We start from the raw sequence: 25968 nt of genomic DNA, 5'->3' as shown, positions 1-25968 counted from the left end.
GTTGTGTAAATGCGTTCACACAGTGAGGGTGCAGCTGTATACCGTACATATAGAGTGCAGTAGTGTCTTCATTATGAAATATAGCCTTGAACAACGATTGTTTATTTACGAGAATTTTTTGAAATACGACTCTTGGAGAACAGTCATAACAAGCTTCCGTCAGTCATTTCCTGATTCGCCAGGCCTTCTAAAGCAATGATTTACAATTTAATGAACAAATTTCGTACAATTGGATCAGTACTGGATAAGAAACAAACATGTATGAAGCGTGTTCTCACTGAGGAGATGTTAGATGAAATTGGCCACCGACTAGAGAGAAGTCCTACGACATTATCCCGCCGTGTAGCTCAGCAGGTAGGGATGTGACAGACTTCAGTGATAAGAGAGACGAAACAATTAAAATTAAAACCTTACAAAATCCGGTAGTTCAGAGGTTAAAGGAACCCGATTATCAGAGCATACTTAGGTTTTTGCATGTGGTTCCAACAGTCAGTGTATGATGGACTACTTGACCCCCCTAAATTTTTTATAGTGACGAAGCATTGTTCCACCTCAATTACTAAAATAAAGTTTACTCGAATAACCCACATTCACTTAAACTGAAACAAAATATCCGGCACAAAATTCGAGCCATTTCGGAAAACGAACTGCGGCTTGTTGCTGGACACGTCTTCAGGAGATGTGCAGCCTGCAAGATATCACAAGGACGTCATTTCGAACGTGATTTGTGAATTGTAAGTACACCATTACGCAATTCTAACCGCAAAAGCGCGGAACGAATCCTCCGCATATGGTAGCGTCGTTACGTACAAATCAGCCGCCGTGAGTGCGGTTAGGAGTCTAGCCCTGGCTGATTCACCTTGTATTATGTAGAGAGGTATTTTCTAGGACTGAAGTTAACGGATCTAAAACATGTTTTCAATTTTCCTCTTTTTCCCTGATCATAGAGAAGATACCTAGCACCAACACATTACAACATTTTAACTCGTACGAAGTAACTCCTGGCGTAAGCAACCCGCAGAGCATATTCTTTAAGGTCTTTTTTCCTATTTTATATGGAAATTTATTGACCTTAGCAGAGCATGCTTGACGTGCAATATCTCCTGGTTATATAGGCGTTTGGACACCCATGTATTACATGTTGATGTTTCTAAATCCGTGACAAGTTTACATCTTTCTTTTTAAATTTTATTAGCGTATTGGTATCCGCCAATTTATGTACATTTTAAAATTTGTTTTGACTCCGAAAATCCATATGGATCTAATTGTATGTCACTAAGGACGCAGTACTAGTGTTTTCTGTGATATATAGTAAAGATATCACAACAATTATTTTCGGTGCTATCTTAAAAACATACATTTTTAAATTTTCCTATGGCCGTAAAAGAACTCGAAGAATTAATTCTACGACAAATTGAAGGTATTACTTTAGATTTAGTGAAACATTTGTCCACAGTACATGTTGAAGAGCAACAAGGTGGACGAATTCGTAATTTGAATCCAACTGAATCCATATTGTTATTTAAAAATGTAAAGTTATTAGAAGTGTTGCAAGACATTTTGTTTTGTCATAAGGGTAACAACATCCACTTGGAAGTAACTAATTTGCAAGACTAGAATGAAAAGTTTTGTTCTTTAGATCCGCTACTAAGAGCTTTCTCCAGCCATGGAATCTCCAAAAATGAAGTCAATATATTGTATTATTTAGATTTGTTCGGTATTTCTATATCTATAGTGAAATTCATACTCTCGCAAACATAACACAATTGCTTCAAAGATAAATTCACTATTTTCTGTACACTTTAATTCAAATTGTTACGGAATTTCAAAATGTAACTTTCTTCTCTACAAATTACGAGCATCTTAACTGGTCGCTTTCCAAAATACCTTCCTCTTACGTGATTATAGTAATAGAGGCAATCTAACTTCATAAGCCATAGGCCAAATTAGAATAAGCCTTAATAAATTTCACGTATTTTTCGCGATTTATTTCTCTTCATGCATTTTTCAAAATAATTCTTACTAAAACAATTTAAATAGATATAACATTAAATATATACATCTGAAGCCTGATTAGTGTAATATGTAGCTAATCGGCGATGTATAAAATGGAGGGGGAAAGGAACTGGCCACTCTACCTCATTATCTCCTGGCCTAGTTGCCTTATAAGTGGTACCATGTTGGTATCACTTGTGAGGTTCAAACCTGTCTTCAGACAGTTGACTAAACAACAACAACATTAAATAGAGTAAAGGTTGGTAATACTGTGACACGAGTAATATTGTGATAGTTCTTTTTGAGAAAGTGTTACAATTTTACTGAGCGGTTTTGTGCAGCAACAGCATTCCCTTAATACGTTGATGCAAAAAACCGATCTTCGCCTCGCTCAGTAAAATTGTAATAAATTCTCAAATAGAACTATCACAATATTACTCATATCACAATATTACCAACCTTTACTCTATCTTGGTGTGTTCCGTATACCTACTCGTGTTTGTCCAAGCTCTTATTTTTGGCTTTCTGTAATCTTAGCTAAACAGACTTTACTACATTCCTGTTACGGTTTATCATCGTCCCCCGGGCTTTCATCTAAAACAGCGTAACAATGAAACGATAATTCACAGACATTCGTGTCGTAGAAGGGACCCATGATCGTAACTTCCAAGAAACAAAGTTGCGCTCCGTACCCGTTACGTATTCCACAGTCGTCTCGTTATTGCAATTATATAAATGCACTACATGTAGGTACCGCGCTCCGACTGTCTCTTACCACGGGAAAGACCCGGTATTGAATTCGGTATGAGGTCATGTGGACCCCGAAAAAGCTCTGGAAGCTTTGGTAACGAGGAAATTCCTCCACTACCTGAGATCTGAGATTGAATTTAGGACCTTCCAGACCGTAGCCAGTTGCTCTACCAATTGAGCTACTTGACAGCCTGATGTTACAGAACATCCTGTTAAATCGATATAAATTTCACAGCCAAATCTATTTATTTGAACTTCAGAATCTAAAGTAACATGCTGTCATGAACATAAGTTATGTATTAAAGGGGAGTTTATACAACGAATTTTGAAAAAAAAAAATTAAATTGTGGTTTTTATCTTTTTCGGTAGTTTAATATGTGTAAAATAATAATATGATTGTATCTTTTCTAATTGTGAGCTTTTAGCCCTATCTTCAGCAAAAATATTGTAATAATCTTTAATGCAAAAGAATGTTATCAATGCCTTTTTTTTTTTTTTTTGCAAACCGCTCAGTAGAATATTTTAAAAATATTTAACCCATTCTATACATAAAGATATGTTACATATACCCTATTTATTCTACATTTTTATTTTTTATAACTTCTGAGAAAAGTGCACCCAAAATTGAGGAATTTAACATTGTAAGATATGCAAATACTGTGTCTCCTTAATTAGTTTTAACGAGATTTTAGCTTTAAAATGAATTTCCGTTGTGAATATAATCTTTCCTAAGTAAGGGCGTCTTCCTCTCTGATTCAATTTACTGCCTAGTCTAGTCCAATTTAATTCAATTCAAGTCAGGAAATAGTTCATCCAATAGGAACTGGGTGTGTGTGACATTTCTCTTTTGCTTCTTCTGTATGTATGTATGTATGTATGTATGTATGTATGTATGTATGTATGTATGTATGTATGTATGTATGTATGTATGTATGTATGTATGTATGTATGTATGTATGTATGTATGTATGTATGTATGTATGTATGTATGTATGTATGTATGTATGTATGTATGTATGTATGTATGTATGTATGTATGTATGTATGTATGTATGTATGTGTGTATGTATGTATGTATGCGTGTATGTATGTATGTATGTGTATGTATGTATGCATATATTAACATTACAATTGGGTATACACCCGATTCAACTATTTTTAACGTCTTTTAGAAGAAAAGTCGTAAGGGATTATGTAGGAATTTTGAATAATAAAGCGTGTAAAACTAAAGCTCAGAAAAATCGCCCTTACGTTTGTTTTATTAACAATAAATTAAATGCTATCTTCCAGTAGCTTTAATAAGGAGCCATTAACTACACGGTGTAATTGCCATTTCATTCTCATCCCTCAAATTACGCGAATACGCCTACAAAACCTAACTTAACATCATCTCTAGTGTCCAAAAATTTCGTAGTACTTTGCCGTTTTTATACTCGGTTTTTCAGTGTGAAAATTGATGATATTGACATCCAGCTATCAGTAATTCCTTTTTAGCGTCTTTCTTTACTAAAGTCCATAAACGATGTTGTAGGACTGTCGAGTAGTAGGCTTATAGCACTGAACACAGAAGCACAGAAAATCGCCTTTAATTAATTTCATGTGATTTTCTAAACTCGAAATCCATTCACATTATACACAATTCACTAACTATAAATTGAAACTGCTCTTCCTTTCTCGGTAATTATTTTGTAATGTGAACAAACATACAGTATTTATGATTCTTGTGATAAATTTGATTAAACCAACTAATTGATTAAGTAACAGAAACTTCGTGGTCCGTGGGCACCGCGAACATCAAAAGTGGCTTGCCGACCACTGAGTGCGTAGCAGCTTGAACAAATATATATACCCTCATCAAAATGGGGCAAGTGGGTTGCAACTCGAGGTCACCAGGTTTCGTAACTGCTATTTTATATATTCTAATTAAATCATATTGATAGAGTCCGTAACAATTTTTTCGAAACACCGAGTTGTAGCTGAACGCCCGTCCGCAGGTCTGTCCAGCGTCCGTTTTCGGGGCAACTGCAGTCGAGAGTTCATCGTCTTTTACAGAGACGTTCAGCCCATTTGTTCGCCGTTTCCCTGAGTCCATAATTCCGCATGCCGGCAGCTCCCCGGTGAAGGGTGGTCTTGTTTGATGTTTTGGATCACGCATTCTGGTCAATTTGTGGCGGCTTCATTTAATGAAACCAGTTTCAATTGCATAATGCAAGGACTGCATTGTTAAATAACAAGACAAATTGTAGAAATGTTTGCCTTAAAATTACATTTATTTCAATTGCATTCTATTATATAATTGAACCTAATCAAAACAGATGGCATCTTTCTTCACGATATTCGAATATTTCAGTAATATTTGATTGATACTTTCTCAGATTAAAATTCCTATGCTGTTATAATATGTTAGGGTATTATATAAATTAAAATCTAATTCCTGATAATTTTGTACGATAATTCTTGTATAGAATCTATATTGAGAATTTCTTATATGTCCGCATTAGCTCCCCTCCAATTGGCACAATTACAAACATTGCTTATATACAAGAATTTGTAGCATAAAACACTGAAAAAGTTTTAATATTTATCTCAAAATAAATATCTCTCATGTTTAAGAATATTGTTTCCAGTTTGTAGTTTAATTTCCCAAATGCTGTATTACTTAACCCAGTTTAATTTTATTATGGTTATATAAGAAAACACGGGTGGATCAAAGTAACCTCATGTTCCAGGTAACTTTGACCCACAGTTTTGAACTAAGTTTTAACACGTACTATTATCAGTGACTATTATGATTGTTGAAATGCTTTTAGGAAGTGTTCCCACAATCACATATGAAATTTGGAGCTTTATCTCTCAAAGTTTTATAAGAAATCAGCAAAAGAACATTCAAAAATGTATTTCAGTGGGTCAAAGTAACCCCGGTTTATGATACTTCAAGAAATATTCCATCTATGTTGTCATACGTTAACATACTTTGTCTTCGAAGAAACCAAATTTTGCTGTCGTATAGATTTAAGCATCAGTCCTATTTTCTATAATTTGAAGTCAACGACAGAAATATTAATTGCATTTTATTGTTTATCAAGTTGTTTTGGTAGATTATGAACAGAATTTACATATGGTCAGTAATGAATTATCTGAAATAACTGCGAACTATAATTTATACATTTCTGAAATCAAATGTAAGATGATGGTGTTTAGCTCGAAATACCACTCTAGAGATAAGATAGTAATCAATAAGAGAATAATGGAACAACTGTCAACTTTTAATTATTTGGGCTGTAACATTTCCTAAATACAAGACACAGATATAGATATAAAAATAAATAGATTCGAAGTATGTGTGGAAACATAACATCTTCACTAAAGAACAAAACAAGGATTGATACACAATTAAAGCTTTATAAGATAACAGTATCAGCTTTAACATATGGTAGTGCAAACTGGACACTGCGAAGAAGGGATAAACGAAAAATTGAAAGCGCGGAAATATTTTTAAGGTCATTAGCAGGAAATACATTCTGAAATCAGATCAGAAACACAAGAAGAGAACAGCTACAAATTTACTATAATTTGACCGATAAAATAGACGAATGTGGAAGAAGCCTGTATCACCATATAGGTATGTAGACTGCAATAAGATAGACTGCGAAGACAGATAATCAACTATGAGTCGAGAGGATATGGAGAACCTGGACGACAGTAACTTACTGGAGAGAATCTCTCCCTATAGAAGATGAGACAGGCCAGTAGCCCTAAACCTTATCAGTGAAAGAAAACGTGTAGGTCTAAGTAATTGTTGACGTATGGTATGATTTACATCTCAAGTTTCTTTTAACTTAAACTTGAACATTTCATTCAACATTTTTATAAACCCATCTGAATACGTAATGAAGCACTTTGTAGCATCACTGCCAGACTCTGGATGAGCTACTTTCCCCGCCATAAGAGCTTCTTTGTTATGTACATTTAATTAATTACCCCACAAAAGAAAGTGCCATAAATTAAGCGACTAGAACAAGCTTTTTTATAGAGGTCTTGTTTTAAGAAGATATTCGCCACTTCTTATGCCGTCATTGACTCTGATTTAATCTTACTAATTAGTGCCCTGGTCTCCATCTGATAGCCACATAGGAAGTCGTCATATTGTGAGATTAATATTATGCTGATGCCTTCAGGCATGTTTCTGTCAGTTTAAGATTCTCTCCGAGTTGGATCTCCGACATATCGTGTATGGTTCATAATGTATAAATTTGTTCTAACTTTCCCGGTAGCTCAGTGTTAGGTGGCGGAAATTGAAATTGGCGGTATCGTAGATTTACGATATGTAAAATACCAATGATGTTGGTCATTGTTCTGTTCCACAGTACAAGTGATTTTTCATTGTTCTGTTCCGCAGTAGAAATGAATTTTCATTGTTCTGTTCCGCAGTAGAAATGAATTTTCATTGTTCTGTTCCGCAGTAGAAATGAATTTTCATTGTTCTGTTCCGCAGTAGAAATGAATTTTCATTGCTCTGTTCCGCAGTAGAAATGAATTTTCATTGTTCTGTTCCGCAGTAGAAATGAATTTTCATTGATCTCTTCCACAGTAAAGTGATTTTTCATTGTTCTGTTCCACAGTAGAAGTGATTTTTCATTGTTCAATTCCACACTATAAGTGATTTTTCATTGTTCAATTCCACACTAGAAGTGATTTTTCATTGTTCTGTTCCACATTAGAAATGAATTTTCATTGTTCTATTCCACACTAGAAGTGATTTTTCATTGTTCAATTCCACACTAGAAGTGATTTTTCATTGTTCTGTTCCGCAGTAAAAATGAATTTTCATTGTTCTATTCCACAATAAAGTAATTTTTCATTGTTCTCTTCCACAGTAGAAGTGATTTTTCATTGTTCTATTCCACAGTAGATGTGATTTGTCATTGTTCTGTTCCACAGTAGAAGTGATTTTTCACTGTTCTGTTCCACAGTAGAAGTGATTTTTCATTGTTCTATTCCACAGTAGATGTGATTTGTCATTGTTCTGTTCCACAGTAGAAGTGATTTTTCACTGTTCTGTTCCACAGTAGAAGTAATTTTTCATTGTTCTGTTCCACAAAAGAAGTGATTTTTCATTGTTCTATTCCTCAGTAGATGTGACTTTTCATTCTTCTGTTCCACAGTAGAAATGATTTTTCACTGTTCTGTTCCACAGTAGAAGTGATTTTTCATTGTTTTATTCCACAGTAGAAGTGATTTTTTTCATTATTCTGCTCCACAGTAACAGTTAATTTTCATTGTTCTATTCCACAGTATAAGTGATTTTTCAGTGTTATTTTCCACATTATAAGACAAATGTCGGGATGAGTCCTAAAAGAAACGGGCCACGGACCACTTCCCTTCCCCCACTCTTTCTCTTCTACTATCACAAAGAATTTGCTAATTTCTTAGATAAAAATCCTGTATTATGATAATAGGGGAAAATAAATATATTGTAAGTTCACAGGGCGAACAGCTTCGAAGCTGGGTACCTGGTTCTAATGAAGTACACTGGAAGCAATTTAAAACATGGGGGCATGAGATAGTTACTCTGCCTGCCATTAAAATTCACTTCACTAAATCCCCAAGGTTAAAAAAAAAATCCACATTAGAATTGAATTTTCATTGTTGTTCCCCAGTAAAATTGATTTTTCATTGCTCTATTCCACAGTAGAAGTGATTTTTCATTGTTCTATTCCACAATAGAAGTGATTTTTCATTGTTCTGCTCCACAGTAACAGTGAATTTTCATTGTTCTATTCCACGGTATAAGTGATTTTTCATTGTTCCACATTAGAATTGAATTTTCATTGTTGTTCCACAGTAAAAGTGATTTTTCATTGTTCTTTTCCACAGTAGAAGCGATTTTTCATTGCTCTGTTCCACAGTAGAGTGATTTTTCATTGTTGTGTTTCACGTAAGTATTAGTATTAATCAGTCTTTTGTACTTTGTACAGATTTCTCTACAACTGAAGGAATGCTAATAATTTCAAATACCAGTGAACTATTTGTATAATTCAAGGAAATAGTTGAAGTATGCAGTCCAATGATAGCAAAAGTGATTACTATGACTATTACACTCTTACTACGTCATACTACTTTTGACCAATGAAACGGTACGAAAGGACGTATTTCAACCAATCATGGCTGCTTATCGCACAATTTTATCGCGTCCCTAGCATTTGTTTAATTTTATCGTGTCTCTAGCATTTGTTTAATTTTATCGCGTCCCTAGCATTTGTTTCTTTTTTTGCCAACATTTGAAACTGCGCTGGTCTGGACGTCAAAAATATATAAAATTACAAACCACTCCAGTCGATGCACAGCAGTTTCAAATATGACTCGCATTGGCATTCAAGAACAAGAATTAATAAAAATCACTATCATACCTATGCATCTTCTGAAATCCGATTTACAAATAAATGAAGAGCACCATTCGGAAATCCTGAATAAGTTGAATACACCATGTAGGCCTAAATCAACGAGTTCCACTTCTATTATGCACACGTCCAATATAACATCAATTGAACCACCAACCACATTCAAATTTGAAAGTTGTACATTCAATAATTATTCCTTTTAAAATTATTCATGTTTATTTTTTATGTCATCGTCGTTAATTAAAACTTTTCTAATACTTGTGTATATTAGTTAGGTTATGTTATAGCTTCTGCTCTGAGAGGATAAAAAGAACTTCTGCTATATGATATTATGGATAGTCACGTATCAGAGATTGTTTAATATTAAGATTTATTGAATAGTAATCATTACAGTATCTGTATAAAGACACTACTGCCATCTAGCATGCATCTAGCGTAATATTTGTAATGTTGAGATGGTACAATAATACATTTGAAGACAGTTGTATTTTCGTAAGTCAATTAATATTTTATTGTATTGGAGTACTTCGTTACTTCTAATCTTTATATACTTTCTTCTAATCGTGTAATAGTCAATTAAATCCCACTCGAGTTTTGATTTTCCTGTAGATAAATCAAAACGTCTAGTGAGATTACTGTTGATAATGAGAATATCCTTGTATAAAAAGGAAGATGAATTTCCATTTTAAATATTTGAGTACAATGATCGTTTTAGGTTAAGTGCGCTTGAAGCAGAAAGGACTTTTCACTAACATTACACATAGATTAGAACATCCAATGAATCGAAGTAAATAATTATCAGCTAAGGATCAGTTACTAAATACGCTTCATTGGTTCAATAATGATAGTCAATATCATGGCATACCAGATATGCATGGAATATTAAAATGTTCAGTGTAGATGAATTCACTATGTGATAGCAGCACAGCTATAAATGACATACAATTTCAGTATAGCTGCTTAGTGTGTCTTTTATTTTCGCTAAATGTACCGAACAGAATGTCTTTTCTTGCTTCTAACTCTTTTAAAATAATTTCGTCTCTTTAACACCATTTTCACGAACAACAAATTAACGCACGCTTATGGGAAAATCGATACTTGCACCATCTCTCGACTGGAATGGGTACCGTTACGCACGGAAAATTACGATGTCACCTTAGAGTGAAAGATTACGTTTCTTCTTCTTCTTCTTCTTCTTCTTCTTCTTCCCTTCAAGTATTAGGCCATATGGTCTCTTACGATCTCACAGTTGAATTTTCAATCCAGCGCTTCTTTGGACTACCGAGAGACTCTTCCCGTTTAGACGATAGTGAAGCATGACTTCTGGGATTCTATCTCTACGCATGCGATGCAGATGATTTATCCAGTTGTTCCGATAATGTTTTACGTGATTAATTACAGGTTATAGTTAATTCTTCCATTATATCTTCATTGCATTTGTGATCCCAGTTCGTATATCCCGCTGTTTATCTCATAAATTAAGTTTAATATTGACAAATACATGATAAAGTATTTAAATTAGCATTACTCCTGATCTAATAATTCAGAAAATATTATAGGAATGATAATAAACCGTCTTTTGTATCCCAAAATACGAATTTATTACCAAGGAAGTGGACATAGCCTAATTCAACGTATGACGTCATGTGGAAAACAGCAGTCCCTCCGCCATACATTTTCATGAGGTCACTAATAACATTTTACTAATAGTATACAACTATTGTACATTATTTTATGGAACAGAAAGTTACGACTCCATACTGTACAAGAGTTTTACTAATAACAAATAACGTATTACACTATACTTTTGTGGAATATGGCCCAGAACTGAAATTTAGCGTGGACTACAAATGGCTTGTTAATTTTGCTTGAAGCCATCTCATTAAAGAAAAGAGTGGTTTTATATACTAGAAATCTACGACAAATGTATTCCGGCTTTCGAAAGAATACGTGCTAAGGATTTCCTAGCTCTTACAAATCAATTGCCCTGGATGGTGTTTAAACCTCGAACTTTAGACTCACTTGTCATTGACAAGCATGGTAAACATTATAACACCACAGACAATAAAATTTACAAAACAGGAAACAAAATTTAAATAGGGTAAACTAGGGTCTGTTGGACAGTCGGGTATGTTGGACACTCCGTACTTTAACGTGTTACCACAACACTTGTGGGCACCACATTCAGCTAGAAGTCAATGACGGAAGTAGTCACGAGTGGGGCTACTTCCGTCATTGACTTCTAGCTGAATGTGGTGCCCACAAGTGGTGTAGTAACACGTTAAAGTACGGAGTGTCCAACATACCCGACTGTCCAACAGACCCTAGTTTACCCTATAAGAACGGACAAAGTTAATAAGGTGCAGTTGTGTATTCAGTATTGAATTGTGGACAGATGTGGAAATAATAAAAAATGTCATCTTAATATGAGAATAAAAGCCTATGTATAGTTATTCGCACTTTCCAGTGTACCTTAAAGGAATGCCACATAGCTCACTCAAGTTGTCAGTACAGCTCCTCTTACATGGATTCTTGTGTTAGTGTTAGGCTGATCGCCTGTGACTAGATCTCAGACAGAACCTGTCAGGCGAGTGCCGACTTTATTAGTGTCACGACTGCATTTGATTTCCTACATAAAATGCGATGTGATTCAGCGGCCGTTTTGTCGTGTGGGTGGCTACAAAGGGCCCGTCACCCGCACTTTCTCTTAAAGTAATTCGTTCTAAAAATAGCAAATAACACGCTACTCAATTATTGTATGCATTGCACATATTGCATTTCTGCTGGACAACTTTCCCACTATTTCCTTCTACATTCTAAAGAATGGGTTAGGACCGGAGGCTGCGAAAATACGTGGTTGTCATGTATCCATTTATCCATGTATACATATAATTTACGTATGTATATACACATACATGCATGCATACATACATACATACATACATACATACATACATACATACATACATACATACATACATACATACATACTGTCGGTGACTCAGAAGATGAGAGCGGACTGAGGAGGAAGGGATGTGAACAGATAACGTATAACAACAAGTGCAATATTTGTATTGCAGTAAGCGGAAACATTAGGTCTCCTTCTGTTCAACTTAGCTTTAATTTCCATACGCATTGTTACTCATGTTTCCTGTACGAGTAATAACCTGGCTACTGGGATGCTTATCTGAGCGATGTTTATAATAATCAACAGCGATAGTCAAGAAGGTCACATTCTTTCCGCTCGTCTTCTCCTGAGTAACGGACAGTACGTACATACGTACATACATACATACATACATACATACATACATACATACATACATACATACATACATACATACATACATACATACATACATACATACATACATTTATTTTATATTAACAGAGGAGGAAAAAAAGCTCGGAAACGAGAATAAACTGAACAAGGTTAAACACTTGAAACGATATAAGTTGTCAGATTGACACATGTGACATACCATAGACCAATAAAGTTATAAATTAACGAAGTTTAATTAGTAAGGAATTATAGCATTCAAGGTGTCATTATTTTACTTACCCTTACTTACCTTCTTGTCTAATAGTTTGTAACCTGTTGTAAAGTTTGTGAAATGGTTTCCTGCTTTTTGAGTTTCCTTTAATTAAGGTTTTGTTAAATACAGTTTTCTTAATTAGATAATATACTAAGGTATTGCTAGAAGTATTGATTTGTGCTTTTACTCTAGACTACAGTTGCAAGTTTCTTGTTTAAGTTAATTGGTTAGAATATAATTAATTACTATACTTAATCACTCATCTAAAGCTTGTGTGACTGCAACCTGTGTATATTTTTGTCCGAGATCGTGCGTATTTGCTTGCTTTCCGCACAAAACCAATACGCGGTAAGTGTGAAATACCACATTCAGTATTACAAACGTAACACACATAACAATTTCCCTCTTCTTACCGCTTAAGCGCCATATTCATTTTACTGCTTTAGGCTTATAACATATTATTTTAGAGACGTTTAACTTAGTAATAATTATAAATTGGAAACTTACCACTGCAATTTCACCTAAATTGCACTGTTAATTATTGTTTTTAAATATTTGCTAAAATTAAGTAAACTCTACAACACCACAAAAGTTACTGCATTTGTAATGCAAGTAGCATTAAGGAAGCCGTGAAAAAATCAACAAGATTCCAGATGCCGATGTTATTACTGCTATATGTTATATAAATAATATTGTTAAAATATTAAAATGAAAAATAAATCATTACACAACCTTACCGTTTATTTTAAGTTCGCATTTATAGACTGGGGAAAAAAAAGACAGACGTATAGCACGGCCTGCTGGAATATAGTAAACACAGAAAACATTTTATAGCAACAATGTTGAAGATAGATAGATATTTTAGTTTTAAAGTTGCCGTCATTGAACAGAAACCAAGATGGAGATTTCATTGCAACTAATTAGAAATTCGTCTTTCAGGTATGTAATAAACGATCTTCGCACAAAATAATGTACGATACACGAGCGTATGTTTGTTTTCATGTTCTCGGAAATTAAAAAAGCTCAACTACGTTTCGCTTTGTCAATCTTTTCCTCGAACATGTAAACATCAACATACCGCTCTTGTAACGCATATTACTATTGTGTGACTTTACTTTGTTTATAGTGTGATTTTTCTTTTAACTTCTATAATTGTGTTTGTATTTCTGATGGTGTGGAAGAGAAGCCTGATAAATAAATAAATAAATAAATTAATAAATAAATTAATTAATTAATTAATATATAAATAAATAAATAAATAAATAAATAAAATTACTGTGCATTTCAGTATCGTTCAAATGTATTTATTTAAATTATTTTTATCATATTCGTTAAACACCACACATTTGCAACAATTATGCAATTCCTTTCACGAACAGTCCATGATCAGCTGACTGCAGACCAAGTGAAAAATCATCGAACCAGAATGGTAGTATCGTGTGTTCAGCACGTTGATCCCCCAGTCCGTTATAGCTGGTTTTGGAAAACGGATTTTGGAACTTATTGTAGGTTCCCTAGTTAATTTCGATGTTGGGTGGGCACCAGTCCCTATACACTAGCCGAAACTTTATGACAAAATTTATTCCCCTAGAGGACTCGAGTCAGCGCTCATTCCGCAACTAGAGTCCAGGCACGGTGTATTAGACGAAGATACCTAAGATAGGGTTAGGATACAAATTAGATTTACTTTTTATTATATTATTATTATTATTATTATTATTATTATTATTATTATTATTATTATTATTATTATTATTATTATTAGTGGCGGTGGTAGTAGTAGTAGTAGTTATTGAGTGTAATTAGTTACCACTGTCACCGGTATTTACCCATTTGCAGTGTGAATAAATTTACATACAGATACATAAATTAATGGCAGTAGAATTGCAGCCGGGCAATGTATTTCTAAATTATAAAGAAGTGTTAAATTTAAGCTTTAGTCATCGGCTCTCATTGCACAAACATTTAAAAAGATTACTACTTACACTTCTCTAAAATTTGTTCGGTAAATAATTTTGCAACTAACACAACTGATCTCCTTGAGAATTGGTATACATTCTGATTCTTAGTGTTTTCTTCGACCCCAGACTATTAGCATTTTTAACGAGTGGAAAGAATGTTAATGCAAGGGGTCATATCTGCATAAGAAGAGAAAGTACACCTTGTGTGGATAGTATAGTGGCTGCAGCAACTGGTCCGAGATGACGACAGTGATAACGTTTTGCGAAGCGATTCGACACGGTCCCATGCCCCTGGATTCCTCACATCATTACCGGGAGTCAATTACAATCCAATTACAGACCGCATTCCCCAGTCATGCCTAGTTCTTTAACCAGCTTCTAAACCATGTAGGATACGTAAGAGTCAGTGAGATAATGATACAGTAAGAATTGACCATTTGTAGCGCATCTGAGAGATGCTGTCCAGGAAAGAAATCTAGTCACTTTAATTAATAATCACAGTGTTCTATCCAATGCAGGTCTTCTACTGAAAACCCAGCATCTTTCAATCTTCTATTTTCCGCGTTCCTCTTAGTCTCCGCATTTGATCAATGTATCTTAATGCTGAATGAAGATATTACAGATACTCTTCTATTTGCTGATGATCAGGCAATTATAGCTTCTTCCGAGGATATACCGTAAAGAGATACTTTTGAACTTGGTAACATTTCTGCAGAATACAAATAAACTATTGATCCAATAAAAACAAAGGTATTGCACGTTCGCTCGGAGAAAAAACAGGGAGTGGAGCTGAAAACAGAAGACCACACAAGTTACTGCGTTCCGCGCAGAGGTAAACACCACATAGTTGCCAGTTCTGTAACGACTTGGAGTGCGCGTAGTTTGTATTATCTGTTTAGTTTTCTTAGTGTACATTAAAATTAATGAAATATATTGCAACCATGGGAGTCTGTTGAAGAGAGTGAATAACATAGTGAAGACGACAATAATTGTAATGTTCGTGCTTCTCCTGTTGGAAGAGGCCATTCATTAGACACATAAGCTGCACATATTATAAAAATTATACCTATTTTTCAGTGAAGGAGAAGGCAAATGTGATTCACCAATTGCTAAAACTGTTCGCGCTACTGTGTTTCAAGATCATTAGTGAAGAAAATAATTTCTATCCATATAACCGAGTATAAGACTCCCAAAAAGAAAACACAAACTGCATTACAGAAAGTTACGAAATTCAAGAAACTTGATGATTTCGGACGTGATGTAATACGACGCACATTTATGAATGTTACAACAACTACATATCCCCTACATTGGACATCATTTTAAGTGCGGTGCAAGGAAAAAACACCAGGCACAGATTGAGAATTGCTGTATTGGTAAAAGAATACAGGCTATATGACTCAATTGTTATAGGTTATACTACTCTGAAATTTGTGAAATTCACAAATTTCTGATGTTAACTGTTTAAGAGAAATTAAACTATTATGATATGACTCAAGTAAATATACTTTGTCATACCCAACCCGTGCAGTTACGTAACTTTTCATGACCCGTTCACTGGCGGGTTAATAATAATAATAATAATAATAATAATAATAATAATAATAATAATAATAATAGTAATAATAACAATAATAATAATAAACAACAATAGGCTAACAAGAATGACAAATGTGATTAGTGAAAATAAACATACATTGTAAGTGGGAAGTTTAAGTAACGTACTCTAATAGATGTTGCAACGCTTCTTGCTTAGTCGCGTAACGAGTTGTATAACAACTACCACTGCTTCTGTGGCTTACTCACTTATTGCATCCCTTCCCCTGGTTTTACTCCGAGCGAACGTATAATACTAACCTATCATGGGAAAACCTACGGAGATCCAAGATTGTGTTAAAAGATGACATAATGGTACATGTAAAGAGTTTTAATTATGTTGGATTTTATGTAGGCGATGATAGAAATAAACACGACCTTGTAAGAGAAGAAGCCGGAACGAACCAATGGTCCATATCTTGATAGTTGATGATCTTCTGATATCTTCTTCTGCCCCGAACTTTTCTTCCATTCACCATTGCTTTCAGTACATTTTTAAATAGTTTCATTTAACCTGTGTGGCCCAACCAATTTCTTGTTCTCTTCTTCATCAGTTGCAGCATCATTCTTTCTTCACCCACCCTCTTTGGTACAACTTCGTTTTTTATCCTGTATGTCCAATTCACACGTTCCATTCTCCTCCAATCACTTTAAAGATTCACTCGAAAGTCCAATTACAGAATACAAAAAAAATCCTTCGTTGTAACCCAGTAACAACAAACATTGAAGATCACAGAAAATTAAGAAAATTTAGTCTTATAACTTAACAAAAATGAATCAGAATATTATAAATAAGTATGTCAAAAATAAAGTTAATTAATCCTAATTAATAATTTAATCAAAGTAGTCCTAACGAGTCAGCCATAACATAGGCTAGTAATACATTATTGTGAAATGCTGAAGACATAAAAGATTCTCAAATATACAGTATGTATAAATGATGTCAAATAATATTAGAATGTTACGAAACAGTGTCAATATCTGGCCAGATTGGTCTCTAATAAGTGGATCTATAATGTGTGTAGGCCTATACATGCACTTACTAAAACGTTTATTCGATAATATTTCTTGATTCTTAATAGTCTAATGACTACCAGCCTGTTCTTAAACTTAGTGAGAACTCTGTCGAAAGTTACGGGTTCTTGAGATGCTTGGTTTAACTTCCTTGGGATGGGAAGTAAAACTAACAAGTTCCTAGGTGCAAAAGATCCTTGAATCGAAATTGTTTGGTAATTATTTCTTGCTCTGCCGTCAAATGTGTCTCTATCGCCAAATGTATCCCTATGGCGGAGTTCCATTTAATTGTGTCGGTTGCAATAAATTAGACAAAGGTATTTTATAATATTCTAAGAGTATGATATATTTTTTTTATTTAAATTCATACCAAGACCTGGATATGCATAAACTATTGTGGAAATTATATTAATTTAATTGGAATTTTCTGGCGTCTGTGTTGTTTCAGCAGAAGAAGAGGGTTGTAAGTGCTAGTAATATGAAGTAGTTTCCATATAACGACTATCGTTGTAGGCGTTGTGCTCTAATAAATGTCAAGTAGGCCTACGACAAGGAAATCTAATTGGTGAAAATTAATGTGCTAAAGATAATTGAACTTCTAGCTGTTGTAATTATATCTTACTGGAAGTGTAATAGTAGTAACAATTTTTCTGTAATATTTAGATGTTAGTTTAGTAAGTTATGTTACGTATTTAAGAGTTCAGCGTGTGTAATTTTACTTTTTTTAATGTTCAAATATTTGATTTAAAAATATCTATGAATTAGCCTTTAAAGTATTGCCGAGGAAATTATTTATGAACGCCTAATTTAAGTATTTACAAATTAACCTTTAATGCAGAGTTTAAGACACACTCACATTTGTCTCATTTTGCTATTAGATTTCTAAAAATGCAACAAATTTCGAATGTAAATGTGCAAAAATGCGACAACCACATTGGACTTCAGAAACGAAGATGTAATGGGGAAAGTGAAATCATAGATGTGCTTGAACTAATTTTAATTCAAATGTAATGCTAATGGCATGGGTAATGTTCAAAAAGGTATTGAGCAATAGATGTTCAGGAATTGATTTCTAAGAGTTGGTGCAATTCATGTAATTTAAGTGAACAAATTCTTCTAATTGATTTATATAATTCCATCGCATACTGTAAATTGTGAGCATAATTTAGTTGCATGATCTTGTAAAAACTGGAATTAGAAACCGCCTTTCATTAAAAATAGTTAGCACTCTGCTAACAATAAATCTTGAAGGGTCTACTAGTAAAGAATTCCAATGTTTAGAATGCCCATAAAATTACGTATTTTAATGTGATGTAAATTCAGCAGTAATTGATTCTAAACATACAGGGGCATCACTTTATTTTTACTAACATTTTTAACATTAACCTGGCTATACTCGGAAACACTGTTACCCCCCTTCCATTACAGGAGTTTGGAGTTGCTAGTGCAATTTGTAAACAAATCATTTTACTAGCTATAGGAGGAGAGAAAAGTAGCGTGTCCATTTATGTTACAGGGAAATATAGTATTACGATTTTCAGTTTGGTCATTACTTTACAGTATTTTATCAAAAAACAGTACAATAGTAACAATTTTTTTTCACAAACTCAAGTCTTCAGGCGGTTATATACATTATATAATGCCTACTTTATTCAGCATATTACTAACCTAATTTATTCCTGAAAATTTTGTGAACACTTCCGTAAGAAACCCCAATTTCTACAGCTAACTTCTTGAGCGACTTATTACGACCTCGCTGCATCCTTTCTCTAGCATATTCTACAGCATCTTCTGTCACCTTTGTTGGCCATCTTACACTTTTCTTCCTTTCTGTACACTGTGTTGCTTTAAATTTATGTACCAGATTAATGACATTTCTACGAAAATATTCCGTAATGATATTAAAAAAAAACTGTTGTTCACATTCGGTTACATTGTAATTCCAGTTTCCATCATCGTCCTTTATACCTACAAATAGTAAAACAAAACTCTTGTTTAAATAATGTTGTTAAGTGCCGTACCATATTATAGGGTACCGTACTTTCGGTAACTCTAATCTTCACTTGTGCTCAGTCCACACAGATAAATTCAGTTATGCTACACATCAAACCTGTGTGAAAATAAACTTCAATAATATAAGTTTTTTCTTCTATAGAAAACGCAACATATTTCTGAAACACACTGTACTTTGTACTGTTTGCTTCACGGCTAGCAACAGCGGCCGTAAGTTTGTGTGACTGACGTTAGCGAGGACATTAGTGAAAGGGGTGGGAGTCAAGTAGTACATTCAGAAACGCAGGTACAATAAAAATTGAAGTAAAAATAAAATTATGTCCCTTTACTTACGTATAATGGTTTACTTATATAAGTATATTTAGAGTGTGATAAAATGGATTGAAAGTTATAAAACTCCAAGAAACAAATTACATACTTTTTTTGTTTCTGCATACATTATTAATTTCATCTTTCGCAATTTACACAAATATAATTTTTATTTGTGTATTTTTGCGACAATTATTTATTTTCTACCTTAAACCCCGCTTTAAAGTATTGCAGAGGAAATTATTTATGAACGCCTAATTTAAGTAGCTATCTATAAATTAGTCTTTAAAGAACCTATTGCCGAGGAAATTATTTATTAACGCCTAATTTAAGTATGTATATATTAGCCTTTAAAGTTTTGCCGACCAAATTACTTATTAACGCCTAATTTAATTCGGGTGGTGGACCATTTTAAATACTTGGGATCAGTACTACATCAATCTGGTACATGTGAGAGAGATGTTGAAAATCGTGTGTCTTAGGCCCGCTCTGCTATAAAGCAGTTAAATGGAGTCCTTTGGAGTCGGAACATAACACATAAGACAAAGCTGATGATTTTAAATGTGATAGTAGAAAGTATTCTGACATATGGTGCCGAGGGCTGGACATTGAATGAAAGACAAAAAAAATACTATTAAAGCAGTGGAAATGGATGGTTTACGACGTAGCTTGCGGGTGTCTCGTCTACATAAGGTAGGAATGACATTATTATGGAAGAGTTGAACCTACAAGAAAATATAATCGACCGTATGGAACGAAGACAACTACAATGATTTGGACATGTGCTACGGATGTCAGACGAGAGGTAGCCCAAGAAAGTATTGAATTGGTCTCCACCTGGAAGAAGAAAAAAGAGGACGGCCTAGATATATGTGGAGGGGAAGAATTATAGAAGCAATGAGAGCTAGAGGCCTGGAAGATGGATCCTGGAATAATAGAGAAGAATGGAAAAAGGGAATCCAAGGCAACCGCTTATAAAGTGGAGAAGCCTTTAAAAGTAAAAGTAAGTAAATTAGTCTTATTAGTCACACTGCCATCTAGTGATGCGAGCACATACTATACCCAAGATATCATATGGTATTCGCCATCTCGTGATATCGTCGCCAATTAACCTTTGTATTGGCGACATACAAGAGAACCCTGTTCCTGATAAAGAACTCCAGATAAAATTCGTCTCCTTTTCTCTCCAACGATGAATCTGGACGCTTTACAACCTCTACAGTTGAAAGCTAAATTATGTATTACTGCTACACTATTATTGCTGCTGCTATACTACTACTACTACTACTACTACTACTACTACTACTACTACTACTACTACTACTACTACTACTACTACTACTACTACTACTGCTACTACTAATACTACTACTACTACCTACTACTACTACCACCACCAGCACCACCCCACCAGTCAACCACCACCACCATCACCACGACCACCTGGTTATTGAGTGGGTTGCAATTACATAAGAATAAATTTACGAAAATTTCATAATACTCACCATTGCGTCAGCACGAATAAACGTCAAATTGTACAATTAAGTAACTATGTTAAATCTTCGAATTGGAGTATATTCCTGTGGTTAAATTAAAAGCCAAGAACATGTATTTCTTTATTTTATCACAGTTTTTTAATGATGCGTACAATATTTGATATTTACAGTTACGTATAGAAACTTCAATTTTCAAAACAGATATAAATACTTCAACTCAACTTATGACGATATAGTGGTTATTTTAAAGTTTTAACTTAATCAAAAGTGTGTATTGAACGGCAAATGTATCTGTTGGTAAGCCTATCTGTTCTGCAGTAATCATTTTGTTAAATAGATGTAAGACTTCGTCTAAATATATATATATATATATATATATATATATTCCTATTTATTATGTATATGTATTCATTTCTTTATTTGTAATGTTCATATTAGAAATTCTTTTGGTTAACTGCCGCCACACTTCTTCACATTTCTTGATGTTTGTTTCATAAATGTACATGACTGGAAAGTAATTTTTATTTACAATTATAACAAGACAATATGTATAATACAATATAATACATTTTATTACAAATAATTACAATCATTTTTTCATACATTGATATCTGTCTCTCTATTCAGTGTAAGTAAAAATTAAAATAGTTCACTGTACTCCTAGAGACAACCTGGACTAGCCTCGGGTCCTCATTAATCAAATTAATGATAACCAAGTTTTGTTTCTAGAGTAATGGTGATGAATGGTTTATCACAGAATTAATGAGCGTGTTCATTGCATCGCATTCATACTCGAGTCACCTGCATATAAATTCAAAACACTGTGATTTGAATTAGTAAGTACCTTCTGCCTGTGGAAATGGAAGCATTTGATTCATGAAATGTAACAAATAAAATTGTGCTAGCGATAAATAATGATAATGTAAAATGATCATGATGAAAAAGACTCCTGCTTAATTTGTTTGCCAGTTTTAGATTTCATATGTAATAAAGTAGTTAGAAATAAATAGAAATAGTCAATGTCTACTTTATGCCATTATTTCTCCAATCCTGTGTAAGAGCTCAGATAACAACTCTATTAAGAAATTTTTGAATGTGAAAGATGTGATACGAACGAACCAAAATGCCGCTCTAGTTTTTTTGTTCTTCTTAGTTGCTCTTTGCATGTTATTCGGTCATATATAACTACAGTCGAAGCGTTGCAGAATCTTCTGATACCCATAATAATAAGTGCATTACTCAGCTGTGAAATAAGAAACAAATGCAACCGTCTAGTATAATGTGCAACTCCAAATTATACTACTCTAAATAAGGAATTCAACAGTGGTAGGCTATTAAAATAACCATAGTTACAGTTCTTAGAAACTAATATCTTTTTAACATTTCTTCTTTTTTCACCTATATCTGCCATGTAACAGGCTCGAATAACACTGTAGTTACAAACGTCCTATCAGAATTGAGGTGATGTGTCCGTGCGAGTGATATAATAATCTAATAGTTGTGGGTTCGTGTTTAATGTGCAATGAGTATTTATTTTAATGTGGATGATGAGTTATGCTGATGAACGCCAATTAACAACTTTTAAAGCTTTGAAAACTGTACCCGTGACCTTTCTCTCCTCCACTATGGCTCACGTAACCACCGTCATGACCTCCAACAAAAGTCTCATAACCAACACTGCTTGAAGCTTCATGATCTCCTCCGAAAACATTAAATTCGTGACCACTATAACCGATAAGTTCACCTACTGATTCATGATGGCTTTGATGATATGTTTCTGGTAAGGAATGATGTTCAGGAAGACTGAGATGATGATGACTTTCTTCAGAGACTGTCAGTTGATGATGTTCAGGGATAGTCAATTGATGATGGGTCTCTGGAAATGCGCTATGATGAAATTCGGGTAAGCTTTCATATTGAAATGTTTCTGGAATCGCTTCATGGTGATGTGTCTCAGGAATCTTTACTTCTTCTTCCTTTGGAGTTTTCACCTCAAGCGATTCTGATTGAGCAACGCAACACTTAGAACCAGGGACGCTTTGTTCTTGCGTCTCCTCTTTTTTATGGCTTTCCTTATGGACTTCAAGTTTTACTTCCTCTTTGTGACTTTCCAGTTTGATTTCTGGTTTATGTTGATGATGGTCATTGATAAAGACTGGGACCGACTGAACGATATGATGAGGCACGGGGACAGGTACAGGCTTAGGAATGTGGACGGGATACGGTTTTGGAACATGGACCTCAACAGGTACCTTCACTGGAACTTTAACAGGTACTTTGACGTGGTATGGAACATGCTTCACTACCTCATATGGAACTTTCTTTTCGACGGTGACATTATACGGCTGGGGTACTGGAACTGGGAACGGTTTGTGTACGATAACGGGTACTGGCACCTTCACTGGATATGGTACGTGCTTCACGTACTCGACAGGATATGGATGAGGAACAGCAACGTGTACGTGAACGACCTTTTCTATGACAAGTGGTTTGTGATGAGTTACCTCAGTCTCGAGTTCTTTTGATGCTTCCGCATGGTGCTCGGCTGCACTCTGTTGGGCATGTTCTCCCTCTTTATGTTCTGCTTGCACACTTTCATGATGCTCAGCATGCTTACTTTCCTCTTGCTCGGCGTGGGTATTTTCCTGCTGTGGTTGTGCATTCGCCTCATACTCCTGCTGATACCCCTGAGCCTCATATTCCTGCTGATGCCCCTGAGCCTCCTCCTGATGTCCCTGGGCTTCATATTCTTGCGGTTGTGCCTGAGCCTCATATTCCTGCTGATGTCCCTGGATCTCATACTCCTGCTGTTGTCCCTGAGCCTCGTACTCCTGCTGAGAAGGACCTTGGGCTTCGTACTGAGCAGACTCAGCCCCTTCGTTCTGCTCTTCTTGTGCTCCGCGCTTCTCTGGTTTGTTGTCACGCGCTTTTTTGGGTTCTTGTTTCCCTGACACTTTTGTCAAAGACTTCGCCTCACCTTTCTTAGCCTTTTTCTCCTCAACTGGAGCTGCCAAGCTCAGCCCCAGGATCAGAAGCACAAGGCACACCTGCAATGAGATAATTGATGCTAAAATTGAAAGTGAATTTTGACATGTAACACATCATGAAGGCGTGAAACATAGAAGTAGACTGCTACGCTAATCTTTATATGACTGGGAATTGTTTCTAGCAAGAGAGAGATACTTTGTTACGTTTCAGAATGTCTCAAGGAATTTGTGTAATATCTGTCGCTACACAGTTGAATGTTTATATATAGCTGTTGAGATTACAGAGTAATTTACATGAATTTAACTAATAAATTGAAACATACAACATATTCGTCTACTATTTCATTACAAAAATGACTGCAATATTAGCTGTAATAACAATGGTAAATTACTTAATATTTTTATGGATCTGTTATATATTTAAATGCATATGGAATTAGTGCGAAAAAGTAATTATGTTGATGATGAATAGATTAATAATAATAATAATAATAATAATAATAATAATAATAATACCTAATTATACTTTTATATTGAAAGGTAAATTTGTACTAAAAACAAAATTTATTTTACATTAAGTATGAAACGGATGGAAAACGCATGTAAAGCAATGGTAGAAGGTTGGCATGTCATGCGATTGAATAAGAGACGACTGAGCTACGGATATTAACTGTATTTCATCCAACAATAGCTAACATGAATGTGGAAATACAACACGATGGACTGACGAACTAAGCAGAAGCTATGTCCTTAATAGTCAGGAATAGAGGAAGATCATATGGCAATTCAAAATTTAACAAATGAGGATCTACAGATTAAGTTTAAAGCTTTCTGGGATGGTTCCATAAGTAGTATTAGGTTTCTTGCTTCAGTGCAAAACATGTGTGACATATGTAAAAAATTGTAGCCAGTAAAATTGCGGTGATAATGGTTACTTATACTTACAAATGGCTTTTAAGGAACCCGAAGGTTCATTGCCGCCCTCACATAATGGTTATTATTATTATTATTATTATTATTATTATTATTATTATTATTATTATTATTATTGACTTTAGCACGCAAATTCGACGCTAAAATTTTCTGTTAAATTTTCAGTTTTGTTTTTCGAAGAAGTTATACATGCGACCCGAATACTTGAGTTATAAATCACAAAAACTGGCTTTATTCTATATAAAATACGAAAAGAAGAAAGAGATGTTTCATTATACCTATGCTGTTATATTTTCTTTTTTCTCTCCATATCAATAGTTAATTATAGTGCTAGATAGAGGTCAAGGTTACTTGTAAATGCAGCAGACAGTGATTGTTTGATATACTAAGCAGAATTATGGATCGAATGGCTCCATAAATATTATTTGTTCACGTAAATGTCAATCACATTATGATGAAAATAGTTATGTAATATTTCACTAAAAACAATTGTCATTCCAGTGCTTCTTTTTGTGTGTTTTTACTATTCAATATTTTCATTTCTGGTTAATTACAAAGAGAGATGAATACCAATTGGTTATGCATGATGCTTTTCCATAACCAGGAACTGCGTACAGAGGTGTATAAAATAAACGCTAGTTATAATGACTTCCAATTGAAAACATTTTAATATTTCATAAAGTAAGATGAATATAGACACTTGCTGAATATCGCCTCTTAGTAGTGAGTGCAGTAATAAATTACTGAGAACGATCCCTGTGAGATTTAAAATTGTTATTTTACCGAATATTAACACACCATTTAAATTTCATAATTTATTTGTGCAATTATATGAAAATATCCAGTAAGACGTTGTATGGTTACGAGTTTTCAAAGTTTATCTCTAGTCTATGATGAAATCTTTACTGCTAACAAACAAACATTCTCGTGGGGGCAGATAAGAGTTTTTTTCCTTCCACAATGTTAGTAATGTTAAA

The 25968-nt window shown here is 34.3% G+C and overlaps 1 protein-coding gene across 2 annotated transcripts in view; it reads right to left on the bottom strand.

Annotated features, from left to right (window-relative positions):
- Positions 1-21186: 21186 nt before the first annotated feature.
- Positions 21187-25968, bottom strand: part of LOC138697865 (probable serine/threonine-protein kinase kinX) — a 28214-nt gene continuing 23432 nt past the window's right edge. For both annotated transcript variants that reach the window (XM_069823448.1, XM_069823449.1), the window contains exon 2: positions 21187-24118. In XM_069823448.1, the coding sequence (XP_069679549.1) occupies positions 22643-24118 (1476 nt within the window). In that variant the 3' untranslated portion in view covers positions 21187-22642. The remainder of the gene's footprint in view (positions 24119-25968) is intronic.

This window comes from Periplaneta americana, chromosome 4 (genome assembly GCF_040183065.1).
Source record: "Periplaneta americana isolate PAMFEO1 chromosome 4, P.americana_PAMFEO1_priV1, whole genome shotgun sequence".
Lineage (NCBI taxonomy): Eukaryota > Metazoa > Arthropoda > Insecta > Blattodea > Blattidae > Periplaneta > Periplaneta americana.
Note: the sequence above shows the minus strand (reverse complement) of the source record. Positions and strands in the feature narration are given on the sequence as shown.